General features: G+C 46.4%; 1 protein-coding gene and 1 long non-coding RNA gene across 13 annotated transcripts in view; one reads left to right on the plus strand and one right to left on the minus strand.

The window, feature by feature from the left end:
• Window positions 1-16,675, plus strand: part of GRIP1 (glutamate receptor interacting protein 1) — an 894,479-nt gene that overhangs the window by 532,300 nt on the left and 345,504 nt on the right. For 2 of the 12 annotated variants that reach the window (XM_075600315.1, XM_075600316.1), the window contains exon 1: window positions 2,832-3,436. The exons of 2 other annotated variants lie outside the window; for them this stretch is intronic. In XM_075600315.1, the coding sequence (XP_075456430.1) occupies window positions 3,304-3,436 (133 nt within the window). In that variant the 5' untranslated portion in view covers window positions 2,832-3,303. Of the gene's footprint in view, window positions 1-2,829; window positions 3,437-16,675 lie in introns of those variants that run through there. 8 more of the 12 variants (XM_075600317.1, XM_075600331.1, XM_075600332.1 and 5 more) reach the window with 6 other exon arrangements.
• The window catches only part of LOC142495190 (uncharacterized), a 66,788-nt gene that overhangs the window by 6,738 nt on the left and 43,375 nt on the right, over window positions 1-16,675 (minus strand). The gene's annotated exons all lie outside the window — the stretch shown is intronic.

Genomic DNA, 16,675 nt, shown 5'->3' on the forward strand with positions numbered 1-16,675 from the left:
GACGACAGATTTTAATGAGCTTATTGAGGTGTCTAAGTTTGACCATTTGGTAGATATTTTTTATTACAAAGTTGTAAACTATACAAGCACACTTCCCCTTGAGAAAGTCTTTTATAGCCGAAAAATACTTGAGAAGAATAATAATCCATGCAAAGTTAGTCACGATTCTGAATAACGTTTTGATGCCTGGGACACATGGAGATAAAAGGGTCTTGCCTAAGGGTATGAGAAGCTGGGACTGGAACTGTGGTCTGAAACATCCAAGTCCACGTCCCTCCTGCTGATGTGGGTGTTTGCAAGGGTTAATAAAAGATTATTACTCTTTACCTTATGACAGATTGCATAACTACAATAATTGTGATGGATCGCATTAAATGCTAACAAAAATGCCTTTAGCATTATGTGTGTGTGTGTGTGTGTGTGTATATATATATATATATATATATATATATATATATATATATATATATATATGTGTGTTTATGTATGTTTATATATATATGTGTGTGTATGTATGTTTATATATATATTTATGTGCGTGTATATATATATATATATATATATATGTATGTGTGTATATATATATATATATATATATATATATATGTATATATGTATGTACACAATGTGTGTGTATATGTATATATATATATATATGTGTATATGTGTATATATATATATATATATATATATATATATATATATATATATATATATATTACAGTCACAGACCGCTGGATGATACGGCTTGAAATTAATTTAATTGGGTTTCTTGGAAGGACCAACACCTATTGAGGTCTTCTGGGAACATCAGTGGTTTTTGAAAAACGTTTCATAACACCCTGCTGCATAATATTGTCTGTATACCAATGTATTTATGTACATTTGAGCAGTTCATGCATCTGCTACACGTATAATTATGAGACCAGGCATTTTAACCTAATTTAACATGCAATACATGAACATTAAACTGCAGGGTATAAATTATTATCTTTTATTGGTATGGCCCCGACATATTCCGCAGCGCAGTAAATAGCGATACAAATGCAGTTGGTGCCTGAAAGGTTTTGCTTGGTTGGACAGCTGTGAAACATAGAAAGCGAAGCAATGGTACGGGTTACATAAGTACTTCAGTATTAGGTGATACCTCTTTTATTTGGAGTAACAATTGAATATATAAATAACTTACTAGAGCTCGGTTAGTGCACCTGCTACAATTCGTTTTGATCCTGTAACCTTTCTATAAAGCACATTCAAGAACGTACGTGCCACTGTCCTTTTTTTTTTAAGAAGCAGAACACAGAACAATGCATGTTTTGGCAGCAAATGTGCTTCGGCTCCTCATGTTACAAGTGTTCAGTAGCCAATGTGTATGGTAAGAGCGATGCTCTACTGGTATTACAAAGGGAAACCCAATAAAAACGTACATTTACTTGTACACATACTAGTTTCTGATAAACAACGATTAGAAATGTCAAGAAAAATTGTAAAAAAATAAAATGAAGGTAATCATCAAAGTCTTTTTCGGTGACTGTGGGTTCACTGCTGGGGAGTAGAGATGTGTGAAGATCACTGTGTTTGCTTTTCAAATGCTTTTGCAACATTTCAATCATTATTATTATTATTTAATTTTTTTAAATAGTCATCAAAACGTATTTTATGATTCAAAGTTTTTTTGCATCATGTGAACATCCATCATATTCTCTCTTCACCGTGGTGAAACCAACAAGGGTTGCAGTGAAAATCATCAAATTCTATTTCTAGTAGGGGAAGTTCACTGGCAAAATTTTCCTCTATGGTGGCGCGCGACAGAGCGAGTGGCATCGCGTGCGTCTACTGCAGGGGCGATCCGTGGCCTGGGGATCTGGAGGAGATGCGACGGGCAGGCGTGTCTGAGACGTGCCCGTGACGTCACGTGAGCGGTTCGCCCTCATTGGCAGAACTGCGCACTTGACCAGGCCGTCGTGCAACAAAATAAAAAGATGTCGCGCATAAAATCCGCGCGCTTTATGGCCTGCCTCAGAGGTACGCCTTTTGTTCTCACGCGCCATCGCGCTAAGTATGGTCGCGGCCTATTCATGTAGTAACAAGTAGTTGATGTGTTACAATCTCTATTCAGGTGCCCCATTCCTGGCCCATTAAAAAGCAATTGTTGCCGTATTGTTTTCCTGGACACCCTAGCAGCAAATAGGTTAAACTCTTTCCTGCCAAAATGGTCCAGGAGTGTGTTGCTGCTCCTATGCCCGCTGTCTGGGGAGTCCGTAACACATTGCAGCATGAAGTTAATGTACTGTAAGTGACGCAGAATTATTTAATTGTTGTCTGTAGAAGTTACTGGACCCCCAGCTTCTATTTCGTCTTGGTCCTTTGGGTTTTGCCTGCATTAACAGTGGTGCAATATTTAGGACATGCATAGTCCATGCGCTCAAAAATCCAGAGATCAAGGGTTAAGGCTCAAACACAAAGCAATACAACCAAAGTTTCATTGTATAAAAAAAAAAAATATATATATATATATATAAAATAATTGTAGAATAAATACATTACTGCTAATGTGGAGCAAAGCTTTATTAGCCCATTACATGCCAGATTGTTTTTTAGTGCATTGCACAGCAAGTGTTTCAGCAGAATTAGCCTCCCCTAAACAATGATCCCAATACCACACATTTTTAACGTGTATTAGCACTGATACATTTCTCTGACTGGAGTGTTAAGCCAGGTCCCTGGAGTTTTGTAGTACTATTATGCTGTGTGGGTTCAACCACTCTAAGGTCTGTGCTGGGTTGACAGGGGGGCGACAAACCTGAGTTATTTCTTTCTTTATTTTTAACCAGTCCCCAACTGCCGGACCTCCCGCTCTGCCGCACAATGGTTCAGTCCTGGCAGCAAAGGCGTCTCCCTCACACCCCCTCTCTTCCAATGATGGAAACCCGGCGGCACAGGGAGCAGGAGGGGGGAGAGGGACGTGTCGTATGCGGGGATAGCACCACTCACTCACGCACACACAGCCAGGCAACTTTACTACACTCTGCATGGGAATAAGCTGCTGCTCCAGCGGGAGGGGTTTATTTCCCATCTCTCCTTCTCTGCAAAGAAACCCCATGATCTGGAATAGGAAGCAGCGCACCGCCGGGCTGTGCTGGGTGTGAATGGGACGTGGTAGCCAGAGAGCCAGGTACCCAGAGCAGAGGAGGCGCAGCAGCACTAGGCGCAGGCAGCAGTAGCAGGTCCCCGGTGGATGCTCACACGCCCCCAGCCTGAGCTCAGGGCTGCCCGAAGGCAGCAGGAGGCGGCGGCGGCGGCATGGAGAGGTTCCTGGGCTTTGTCAAGCAGATTCGAAGGTCCAGGAGGAGGAAAGGCAAAAAGTACCGACCCGAGGAGGATTACCACGAGGGATATGAAGATGTGTATTACTATGCGTCCGAGCATCTCCGAAGTAAGCCCTTGTTAGGGGTGTGTGTGTTGAGTTTCAGGTGTATTCAGATGATTGCATTACTTTTTGTGCACAGCAGGAGTTGGGTTACACAACCCTGTGTTGCTTTTGTTACCTTGTTTGAGATGTTAAATCAAATGCTGCAGTGTCTTGTTTCGTGTGATAAAACAACTCATATAGCTCTGATTTCAGATCATAACCCTACTCCTGCAGAGCCTTGTGTCCACATCAGCTGTCTGTGAGTTTCCATGAGTGAGTGACCTCATCTGATGTGTCCAACCCCTGTATTTACACCTGTGTTTCCATTCCTTCCACCTCTCTGGCAATATGTCAACTGGAAGGAGATTACTCACCTATAGTAAGTTATTTTGGATGCTAATCCAATTCCTTAATAGCTCTAGCACCATCATCTCATGTAACATGGCATGTGCAGAGGGATAATCATATGGTACCCCCATTTTTTGCAAATCCCATCCCATTTCCCTCTAGTTTCTAGTGATAAGACAAATCTCGACTTGTCCGTAGAAGTCGTGTGCAAGAAAGCCCATCCTGCCATGAAAGCAGCTTTCTGGGATGGAGAAGGTATTCCAGGAGATATTTGGTTTGAAACTCAGACTTGACTCTGCGGAGGTAATGCTGGGTATGGCAGAGCTGGCGGGGAGCGCTCAAGTGGTCGATGGTGACCTTGTTTTATAAAGTCTTTGTGGTTTAATAGCAAAGGGGTTAACGGCACATAGTAGACTCATGCGGGTTGCCGCCTCGCGGCCGACTGAACCTCACGCAGAATACAAATCCTTAATGATAACAGTATTTAGGTTGTGCAGGTGTGTGGTGTATCCTTTGGCAGCAGTTTCTTTCATGGGATGGTACTGTATATCCATTAAAAGCACTTTTCCCGGTAAACTGATATTGCTACATCTAAAAGCAGGTTGTATGGAATATTGTCATCTGTGGATGAGAAGTGCATTTTATGTTTGAAAATAAATTGTGTTTTGGTTAAAATTACTTTTTTTTTCAATAGTTGTACAGTAATTCCCTTTTTGCCTAATTTGACATGTCTTGGGTGGCCGTGGTGAATGCCACTTCTCAGAATAAAAATATAGAACGATGCCCTGCCGCTCAACCTTAATATCAAATCTTAATTTCTGTTGATATTGTACTGGAGGCGCATCATGGGAAGGTGAATAGACATATATACATGTATTGAGTCCCCAAAGGGGTCACAAAAAAGTTTCCGTATGTTTTGCACTCACACAGAATAAATGTACTACAGGAGCATAGACTCAGGAGTCCCAGAGTTTAATGCTCAGAACAATCACCCAGAAAGGTTGGCAAAACTCACGAAGAGACTCCAAACAGAAAAAAAACAATAAAATGTTATTAACATAATAATACAATGTGAACTAATATATACAGTATAATATAAAATCCCCAATGGTGAGGTATGTATTCGGCGTTGAGCAAATATATCCACCTAGTGTGTATACATAATCCACAATGTTTGGATATATGTATGTGTTCTACTAGCTGTTGGGTACACAGTAGCGCTTTAAAGGGTTAAATGGCTATGAATATATAAGAGGCAGCTGTGCAAGTAGATATGACTACATGCAATCATCTGTCATAGAATGTAATCCTCTCTATAGTATAAGGGTTTATGCAAACCAAGCACTAGATTAGGCTACCTGTGGTCTACCTATATGTCACTTCTCTTTCTATCCTGAATTAAGACACAGGTGAAAATCCCAGGATGGTACAGGAACAGCACGGGGCTTATTCTGTATATCTGTCGCTGCTATGTTCTCTCAGCCCATCTCAGACTTGTCCCTTTGGGTTTACAAATGCCCTGACCTGCCTGAGGGGACAGTGATCCGGAATGTAAGTCCATGCAGTCTTCACTGAGCTGTGTGTCACATTGCATTATAGTACTCCGTGATTACCGTAATCTTTGCTCCACAAAGTGTATGATTTCAAGAAAAAATGTCAATGCCTGATTACTGCAATCGCCAAAGGCTTGTCACAAATATTATTACTCATGAAAAATGAAACCTGCCACAAATGCAAACTTCTCACTGAAGGGTGGGAACCAAATCACCAACATTTATAGAAAATATTCTTTGCAAATGGTTGTTTCTAGAGAAAAAAGTTGTCTATTTTTAAACCGTTTTGTAATTCTTTTCTTGGGTGTTTCACATGACTGCGAAAACCTATTTAATTAACTGTGTTATAAAACGTAAAGCAGCTCACGTTGCATAGCTAGTAACCAACTTCGCATGGATGAAAGCCAAAAGGTCGAAACATGTCTTTGATTAGGTTTACTGGCTATGCTCTTCTTTAACCCAGGCTGTGCTGAAAAGCTGTGTAATGTGGCAGGCATAAACTTATAGGGGTACATGTTAAAATGGATAAGGAAAGCATGACACACTGTGAGTGCCCATTTCTATCTCATTACCCAGAATCCCGTGCTGCAGCAGAAGCACTGTTTGCTAAGCGATAATGGAGAAAGACAGGTTTGCAGACATGTCTGTGACATGTAAATCCACCTTGTGGTATTTTTATTGGCTGTACACTGTACAGTGGAGGTTTTTTGGTTCCTTTTTTACCACCATAACATTTTTTGATGTCTGCTTATTAATACTTAAGTACAAATATAGCCAATTGTTCAATCGATCAAACCTGGACAGGATGGTGCAATCAAAATGACTATACTTCGTAAACGGGATTTCTGTAGATGTATAGTGTGTTTTTTTTGTTTGTTTTTTTTTGTGTGTGTGTACCACCGTATTCAGATACATTTTCTGAGACACAATTCACCTTCCAATTAACGGTGTCATGACCAGGGTTCTCCGGCATCCCTAAAGGGGTCCTGCACTGTTCAGGTAATTTGACAATTGTAGCAAATACTGAAGAATTTACAATGCTTCTTATCTCAGACACGCTATTAGAGAGGGCTGGGGTTCTGCAGAATTTCACATAGGGTTACTTAACCAAAAAAAGTTCGAAACTACTGATCTAGGATAAATGCGTGTTGGATATACATTACAAAAGAGTACAGTAGGTGCACCCTTCCATCATTGGAACACAGTGTAAGCCCACTCTCTGGGCGTATCCCCCAACGCCCCCTCCCCCTCCATCAGTCTGTAGTCGGTGACATTTTTAAGGCTAATGGAAAAAATAACTTTTAAAAAGCTGCCTGGATATATAAAATGTCCTATATCTTATCCATGTAGGTCCTAGAATGACGCCCTCTTTGTGGTCGCGTTTGTATAATTAATATACAGTACACACCACTTTTGTCAACGCAACTTCAACTTTTGCATGAGGAAACAGATATTTGGGGCATAACATAGAGCAGCGGTGCGTAATGTGGGGAGTGCGCCCCCAGAGGGGGTGCAAGATTTGCTGCAGGGGCGGCGCGGGGTTTACAGAGGCCCCCGCGCTTCCCCAATACATTTAAATTAATGCTGGGGGAGCTGCAGGGCTTCTGTAAACTTCTACTTACCTTGTTTCAGACGCTCCTGGTCACGTGTCGCCATGGCAACGCGGCATCACATGACGCCGTGGGGTCATGTTGCCGTGGCAACGTGACGTCTGAAGCAGGGGGGCGAGAGAAGGACAGACGGCAGGAGGGCACAGGGAAAAAAGATTGCACTCCGCTGACATAGAGCAACCTGTCATTCTTGGTAATGCAAAATTAACTTTGTCACCTTTATGCATCTGGTTGGGGGATATTTCAAGAATGCGAGGTCTCCTTTGAAGCTGATTCCCCAGGGACTTCTGATAAGTCTGGGTATTCTTGTCACCAGACTTTTTTTTAATTTTTTTATAATATACACATTTCATTTTAGTGGGCCATCAATGATAACCCCCAGGTTAAGTTCTGGTACGCTTTGCATTTCGCCCTCATATAAACATCTTTGTTTTATGGCCAGTAAATTCCTTATTCCAATTTGGCTTACAAATAATAAAATGGGTCTTTTAAAAATGTCCATTAACTCTTGGTGTCCCAGATTAAAATACAGAATGTTTTAATGGTATGATGACAGGCACCCTTAAACAAAGCTGACCGTGGTAATAGCAAAGATTTCGGTTCTTTGGACATTAATTAAAAATTGTATTTCTTGAGGACCTTTAGATATGGAAGAGTATTTGTCAATCAGGTGTTTTATTTATTCGTAGCCCACTTTGTCCTTATCAGAGAACCAATAAAGTTAAGGAGGGGAGGGGTGACTCTGGCCGTTCAAGCATTTGCAGAACAGACAGTGACATCACACAACAGGGAGCCCCCAACTTATAGGCGTTGGATATTGGTAAGAAAGGCATCAATCATGCAGATGTATCCTCTTAAACAGGTCACTGCAATTAGGACACGTTGGACCTAGGGGAGATTGCCCCTTTAAATCTCCATATCCTGTATTCAGTTTTCCTATTACTTTAGTGACTGTGTGCTTCTTTTTCCTATGGAGATAAATCTGAACCTGAAAGAAAAAATGTCAGTAATGTGTGTACCATTTATTTCACATAGTGCCCTCTGACCTTGTGGTGCAGTTTTCGTCAATGACATCTCAACTGGCCATCAGTGCACACGCACACTGCAGCTGTTAAGTACGATGAATCATCCACAATTGGGTCAGTGTCACATTATTTGAAGATTTCTGTGTCTTCATGGTGATGTATAGATTTTCTTGGTGTAGTCAGAGGAAGCTTTGTGGTGATTTTAACGCAAAACTAAACTGACATCTGCCATTTGTTTTTTTTTAAAAATCAAGAAAATAACTTTTTTTTTACCTCTGATATATTTCTAATGTCTTTTTTTTTAGTTATATGGTAGTAAGCCCTTTGCTCCTGCTACTGTATGTAATGTTGCCAGCGCTTGAAAGCCGCAAAGGGCTTATTAAAGCATGTTGATAGCAGTTGAAAGAAAGCATTGCAATTCACCTTCACATATTCACACTGCCAAGGTCACCTTCATATGAGCAAGCTAAAGGATGTGCACAATAGCCATTCCTTTTGAATAAAAATAAATGTGACTTAGCATTTTCTGCGCTTTTTATAAATGCAGGTAATCGGTTTGCGATGAATAGACCGGTACACTGTAATGTATCATCAAGCAGAGTTAGATAAACCGTAACCTCAAAGAACTGCCTGATAAACAAAAACGATCACTGAGGGACCTGGGCTTCTGGGACCTGGCTCTTCTTCAGTCGTAAGATCACAAAGAGACTTTTATCACGCGATCACACCTCGCATAATGACGCTGCTGAATGCATCTTTTGTTTCCCGTTATAGTGCAGTCGTAATTGAGAAGGTGTGATAACCACTTGAATTATGGCCCTACATTTGTTGACACTTCTAATTGCAAGCTATTTTTCATGAGTCAAGTTTATTACATGAAAATATTTGGGATTACTATGTAGAAGTAAGGCAATGTGTGGTGTAATGGCCTGGAATAATTGCTTCCTTTAAAAGCCATGCTACATTTCCACAGGGTTAAGATTATACATAGCTTTCAACATTTGTTCAAAGCTATCGTTTTGGCTCTCAAAGCTCTTGCATACACAGAAAAAAGGAATGCATGTGTGAAATTGATCAAATTCTGTATTGTTTTTGCTATATGTACTGTTTTGTAGATATATGTATGTTGTATGATAGTTCATATTTCAAAGCAGTGTTGGTGCCAGGGCCACTGAAAATGTATAAACGATTTATTGGGAAATGTTCTTGTCTGTCTGAAAATAAAGCTCTGGCTTTATAAGGCTAAGGCCCCACTGCCTCAGACAGTGCGCCCGCACTGCATACAGGCGGCGCGTTGAGGCACTTCATGCTATCTGCGGTCCACAGGAGCATTTTTGCGTGCGGGGAGCGCGGCCATAAGGAGGGGGCGGGGCCACGACAGACACCGGCAAAACTAACATATATTTGTTTTCCCCCCTCATACCAGAAATCTTTGCACAAACACTTTCCCTCCCAAACAAGCCAGGCATTAACACAGGGTGTTTGCATAGGAAGTGGGTCTGCAGAGGGGAGAGTGAAACAACACACGCACCCAGACTAGTTCCTGCTCAGTGAAGTGCCCCTCTGATTGGCCGGCGTCAAACTAAAAAAAACACAACACACGGAACTCAGCATTCCCTCCTCCCTCCTCCCTCCTCCCTCCTCCCTCCTCCCTCCTCCCTCCTCCTGAAACTGAGCCGGCCAAAAGTAAAAAAAAAAACAAGCCATGACACACGCACAGCTCAACAGGCCGCCTCCCTCCCGTAGCTCCTTCCCTGCTCCCCTCCTTACCTCCTCATTGGCTCACACGCGCACCACGTGACGCGCCAACGCTTCAGAACACCACCTTCTGGTAGCACTGGCCGGCTGACGCGTCACAGCACGTAGTGAGCCACGGAGGGAAGAGGCAGCGTTGGACCAACAGATTGCAGGTAAGGGGCTGGTGGCGTACGCGGCCACGTGCGCCGCCGGACGCAGCGGGACCAAAGCCTTAATCATGCAGAAGGTGGGGTAATTCGACATTCCATGAACGGTATGGCATATATAAGAGGCAAGGGTTCATGTCCAATCTGTGCTTCATTGTGCCTCTTCTTTCAGATCCCTACTGAGTCATCTTGGCTCATTGGCCCAATGACTTCTCCGTCCATATCTTGCCCTAGTTTTCTGGGCCATAACTAAAACCACTCAGAATTTAAAAGGGTAGGGCAAAAGTTAACTAAATTGAAAAATACTGTTTTTTTTTTTTTTTAACCCTATAACATTTCCATGGCACACCCAAACCTTTACAGCAAGCATGTCAAACTCAAATGCTAACAAGGGCCAAATAAACAAGGTTTAAGTCTAGGTGGGCCGCAAAAAAAAACAAACTTACATTTTCATAGAAACGTAGGTTTATTTCGAAAAGTTGTGTGTGTGTGTGTGTGTGTGTGTGTGTGTGTGTGTGTGTGTGTGTGTGTGTGTGTGTGTGTGTGTGTGTGTGTGTGTGTGTGTGTGTGTGTGTGTGTGTGTGTGTACCTACCTCACAAAACGAAAATAAAAACTAAAAAATGTAGAACAGGGAAAATAAAAACTAAAAAAGCCAGATGTGAATGACTTCTGAACCCATTAACCAGTGTCAGGATGCCCCTCTTGATTTCCAAAGCAGCAATCCCGCCTGGAATCTTACCTGATCCGCAGTCCCTCAAGGTACTATACTGCAGGGGAGGTGTTTCCTACCTGTCTTCCGATGTCCCCCGCGTGAAACTTGAGTCAGATCCGGAAGAAAGCAGAATAGGTTATTTCGGTGTAGGTATAGGGCAGTTAAGATAAAAACGACAGACAGAGAGGCAGAGAGAGAGGCGCAGAGAGAGAGGCGCAGAGAGAGAGGCGCAGAGAGAGAGGCGCAGAGAGAGAGGCGCAGAGAGAGAGGCGCAGAGAGAGAGAGGCAGTGAGAGGCGCAGAGAGAGAGAGGCAGTGAGAGGCGCAGAGAGAGGCGCAGAGAGAGAGGCGCAGAGAGAGGCGCAGAGAGAGAGAGAGGCAGAGAGAGAGGCGCAGAGAGAGAGAGAGGCAGAGAGAGAGAGAGAGAGAGAGGCAGAGAGAGAGGCGCAGAGAGAGGCGCAGAGAGAGGCGCAGAGAGAGAGAGAGGCGCAGAGAGAGAGAGGCAGAGAGAGAGGGAGAGAGAGGGAGAGAGAGGGAGAGAGAGAGAGAGAGAAAGAGAGAGGGAGAGAGAGGGAGAGAGAGGCACAGGGACAGGGATACAGGCACAGGGGCACAGGCACAGGGGCACAGGCACAGTGACACAGGGACAGGGACACAGGGACACAGGGACAGAGGCACAGGGGACAGGGACACAGGGGCACGGACACAGGGGCACAGGGGCACGGGCACAGGGGCACAGGGGCACAGGGACACAGGGACACAGGGACAGGGGGAACAGGGACAGGGGGACAGGGACACAGGGACACAGGGACAGGGACACAGGGGCAGAGGCACAGGGACACAGGGGCAGAGGCACACAGGGACACAGGGGCAGAGGCACAGGGACACAGTGGCAGAGGCACAGGGACACAGTGGCACAGTGACACAGGGGCAGAGGCACAGGGACACAGTGGCAGGGACACAGTGGCACAGTGACACGGGCAGAGGCACAGGGACACAGGGACACAGGGGCACAGGGGCACAGGGACACAGGGACACAGGGACAGGGACACAGGGGCAGAGGCACACAGGGACACAGGGGCAGAGGCACAGGGACACAGTGGCACAGTGACACAGGCACAGGGGCAGAGGCACAGGGACACAAGGGCACAGGGACAGAGGCAAAGGGGCACAGGGACAGAGGCAAAGGGGCAAAGGGGCACAGGGACAGAGGCACAGAGGCGCAGGGACACAGGGGCAGGGACACAGGGGCAGGGACACAGGGGCAGGGACACAGGCGCAGGGACACAGGGGACAGGGACACAGGGGACAGGGACACAGGGGACAGGGACACAGGGGACAGGGGCAGGGACACAGAGGCACAGGGACACAGGCACAGGGGCACAGGGACAAGGGGGACAGGGGGACAGGGACACAGGGGCAGGTACACAGGGGCAGGGACACAGGCACAGGCACACAGGGACACAGGCACACAGGGACACAGGGACACAGGCACAGGCACACAGGCACAGGGACAGAGGGGGACACGGACACAGGGACAGGGGGACACAGGGACAGGGACTCAGGGACAGGGACAGGAACACAGGGACAGGAACACAGGGACACAGGGACACGGACACAGGCACAGGGGCACAGAGGGACAGAGGGACAAAGGCACAGGGACAGAGGGACAGAGGGACAGAGGGACAGGGACAGGGGCACAGGGACAGAGGGACAGGGGCACAGGGACAGCAGCACAGGGACAGCAGCACAGGGACAGCAGCACAGGGACAGCAGCACAGGGACAGGGGGACAGGGGCACAGGGACAGGGACACAGGGGCAGAGGCACACAGGGACACAGGGGCAGAGGCACAGGGACACAGTGGCACAGTGACACAGGGGCAGAGGCACAGGGGCACAGGGACAGGGGCACAGGGACAGAGGCAAAGGGGCACAGGGACACAGGGGCAGGGACACAGGGGCAGGGACACAGGGGACAGGGACACAGGGGACAGGGACACAGGGGACAGGGACACAGGCACAGGGACATAGGGGACAGGGGACAGGGACACAGGGACAGGGACACAGGCACAGGGACAGGGACACAGGCACACAGGGACACAGGGACACAGGGACACAGGGACACAGACACAGGGACAGAGGGACACAGGCACACAGGCACAGAGGGAGACAGGGAGACAGGGACAGAGGGACAGAGGGACAGGGACAGGGGGACACAGGGACAGGGACACAGGGACAGGGACACAGGGACACAGGGACACGGACACAGGCACAGGGGCACAGAGGGACAGGGGGACAGAGGGACAGAGGGACAAAGGCACAGAGACAGAGGGACAGAGGGACAGGGACAAAGGGACAGAGAGGCACAGGGACAGGGGCACAGGGACAGCAGCACAGGGACAGGGGGACAGGGGCACAGGGATACAGGCACTCTCTCTCTCTCCCTCTCCCTGACACTCTCTCTCTCTCTCAGGCACACACACACACACACACACACACACACACACACTCAGACACACACACACACACACACACACACACACTCAGACACTCAGACACACACACACACACACACACACACACACACACACACACACACACACACAGATCTCCTTCTGCACGTGCAGCTCACACAGAGATTTGACAGGGGGGAGGGGGGCTGCTGTGAAGACATACCCCTGTCCGTGGGATCTCCACTGAACTGCTGAACTCTCTGCACCTCATGGAGGGGGGCGGCCATGATCTCTCTGGTTTACCAGGCTTCAAGGAGAATGCAGTCTCTCCGCAGGGGTTTTGACTCCGCCCCCGTGTCCTCCCACACATGGCATGAGTGCAGATTGACTGCACCCGGCCACCGTACGCCTCCAGCCCCTGCAGGACAGATTTTACTTCCGCCCGTGCTACTCGCTTCCCCAACACCCGCGCTCGCTTCTCCCGCGGCCAAAACTTTTTACCGCCGCCCACGCGCTCGCCGACACACACGACCCCCGCCGCGCTGGTTGTGAGCGGGCCGCAAAAATATCCATTGGGGGCCGCATGCGGCCCGCGGGCCGCATGTTTGACATGCCTGCTTTACAGCCATCCGGAGAGTAACATTGTTACTTTAATGGGGTTGGATCTTTCTAAGGAAACCTGATAAATTAAAAAAGAGAAAATAAATTGTGGCACTTCTTCATTAAGAGAGGGAAAAGAAGCAATGTTCAGTTTTTACACTGACCATAGCTTTGATGATCATTTCATTTTACTGTAGGTTATAGATTTACTAGCTTCAGTTATGGAGAGGTTGAAGTACGAATGGAAATTGCCCATTTTTGTGTGGGGTGTACTTGAGCATTGCTTTGATTTACAAGGCTAAAGTTATTTTACTGGAACAGTAAAAACTTTGATGCAGCTAAGGCAGAAGTGTATATAACATGTATCCAGTCTATAAATCATAAACTAATTACAGTGAATAGAAGATGCTGGTAGTAATATTTTAATGCTCTCCTTGATAACAATCATAGAAGATCTGAAACTCAGATTTTGTGGCAATTGGTTAATCATAATGTTTTCTATGCATGTTTTTATAATATATAATAAACGTGCATCTCATATGTCCTGGGATACAGTACAAAGTGATCAGCATGTTTAATATAAAACAGAGCAGGGAATTTTTAATTCGCAGTCCTCAACATATTTTTTTTTTATTGCCCTTTTAGTGTGTTTGTGTGTGTGTGTGTATGTATATAATTATTTTAAAAAAATACTCTGATGCACCATTCAGGAGATATAAGCATTTCAAATATTAAGTGTCCAAGAGGTTAAAATGGAGCTTTCCCCAGAGCAGCTCAGAATTGTAAAGGTTACACAGGTAACCCCAGATGCTAGAGATTAAGGCTACGGCCTGAGTCTCACTGCGGCGCGTGCACAGACTGTAGCCGCGGTCTGCGGGTGAGTGATGGGATGCGTGGCCATGGCGGGGCATATCTGCCCTTCCATTATCTTCCCTACCAGCACACACACGGCAACTGGGGCCTGCCCCATAGAGGGCTGTGGTGTGTGGCACACGCGTCGCAGCGGCCACTGGGGCCTGCCCCATAGAGGGCTGTGCTGTGGTTTGTGGCACACGCGTCACTGGGGGCTGCCCCAGAGAGGGCTGTGGTGTGTGGCGCACGTGCCGCAGCGGCCACTGGGGCCTGCCCCATAGAGGGCTGTGGTGTGTGGCACACGCATCGCAGCGGCCACTGGGGCCTGCCCCATAGAGGGCTGTGGTGTGTGGCACACGCGTCGCAGCGGCCACTGGGGCCTGCCCCATAGAGGGCTGTGCTGTGGTTTGTGGCACACGCGTCACTGGGGGCTGCCCCAGAGAGGGCTGTGGTGTGTGGCGCAGCGGCCACTGGGGCCTGCCCCATAGAGGGCTGTGGTGTGTGGCACACGCATCGCAGCGGCCACTGGGGCCTGCCCCATAGAGGGCTGTGGTGTGTGGCACACGCGTCGCAGCGGCCACTGGGGCCTGCCCCATAGAGGGCTGTGCTGTGGTGTGTGGCACACGGGTCGCAGCGGCCACTGGGGCCTGCCCCATAGAGGGGAGTGCTGTGGTGTGTGGCACACGCGTCGCAGAGGCCACTGGGGCCTGCCCCATAGAGGGGAGTGCTGTGGTGTGTGGCACAGGCGCTGCAGCGGCCACTGGGGACCTGGCCTAAAAAAATAATGATTTTTAACACTTTGTATTATTTATTTATAAAGAGCAGAACAAGCTCGGGGGCAGGATACTAACATTATGAGTTAAACTTTTATAGGCTTGGGGGGTAGGGGGAGATTTGCTGTTTTTAAGAGTCAGGTGTACACCATTCCAAAATGGGTGATCTAAAATGGGACTGTCTCTTTCAGATGTAACAAGTTTGCAATTTCACCCCGCATTAACGTACGCAATGGGACCGGAGCATGTATGTAAATCGAAACTGTACTTAAAGTGAAGCACTACCTTTTCCCACTTATCGATGCATGTACTGTACTGCAATCGTCATATACGTGCATAACTAATGTAAATAACGCATGTGTAACAGGCTCTATAGTCTCCCCGCTTGCGCACAGCTTCGGTACATGTAGGGAGCCGGTATTTCTGTTCAGGACGTGATGACAGGCGCATGCGTGAGCTGGCGTTTGCCTATTGGGCGATATGTACTTACTCGCGAGTGTACTTAAAGTGAGTGTACTTAAAGCGGGGTATGCCTGTAGTTCAGTTTCAGTGTGGAACTGATTTTGGACATGTGCATCACCAGTATTTTCTAATGTTTTTAGAAACCAGAATGCTTCAACCTCCTCTCCAAAGCCGTGTGAAAGTATTCTGAAAGCCTATATAGAAGCGTCACTGATATGTTAAAGCTGCAGACCAAGCAATATCCTGCATGTGTTTTTTTTTTAATTAATCAGTTCTGTACTATGAGAAAATACCTGTAGCATATTTTTTTTTTAAACAACGCTGAATTACATTTTTATTGTATTATAATGTAACGAGCATTTTTTTGTTTCTATAGCAACCATTTACAAAGTCACATCCTCTTCCTCTTCTGAAACAGGCTCTGGCAAACCCCTTTTTGAGCCCTGCCCTCTTTCTAGCAGTGCACCAATTGTATCTAGTGACTGCCTGGTCACATGATCTTCCCCACAGAACTTTGCATATTTGGCCCTCTTCTGCTGCACTGACAGCCATTTAGTGAACCCCTGAGCCGAATCTTCGCCGATTGATCACAGGAGAACAGATCGATTGGCAACTTAGCTAATTACTCATCATTGTGTGGATTCTATTAATGCACATAATAAAGGGGGAAATATTAAATGTAAAGAAAAAAACGGCAGCTTGGACTGTTGCTTTAAGAGGCAGAATTTGGTACTGTGCTAGCTTGAGGAGTGTTGGGTTTGTGTTATTCGTGTCTCAGGTATCCAATTAGTTACACCTAACTGAGTAATACTAAGGAACTGACCCGGCTGTTTAAAGACCCCATTTATGATGTTAATATCATAGTTGGAAAATAAATATTTGTTTCCCCTTGGAAATATCAAATAATGTACAACTATCTTTTGCTGCTGTGTACTTGTGTAGTCCCCTATGAAGTCGAGAATTATTCAAC

The sequence above is a fragment of the Ascaphus truei genome, chromosome 5 (assembly GCF_040206685.1).
Source record: "Ascaphus truei isolate aAscTru1 chromosome 5, aAscTru1.hap1, whole genome shotgun sequence".
Taxonomy (NCBI): domain Eukaryota; kingdom Metazoa; phylum Chordata; class Amphibia; order Anura; family Ascaphidae; genus Ascaphus; species Ascaphus truei.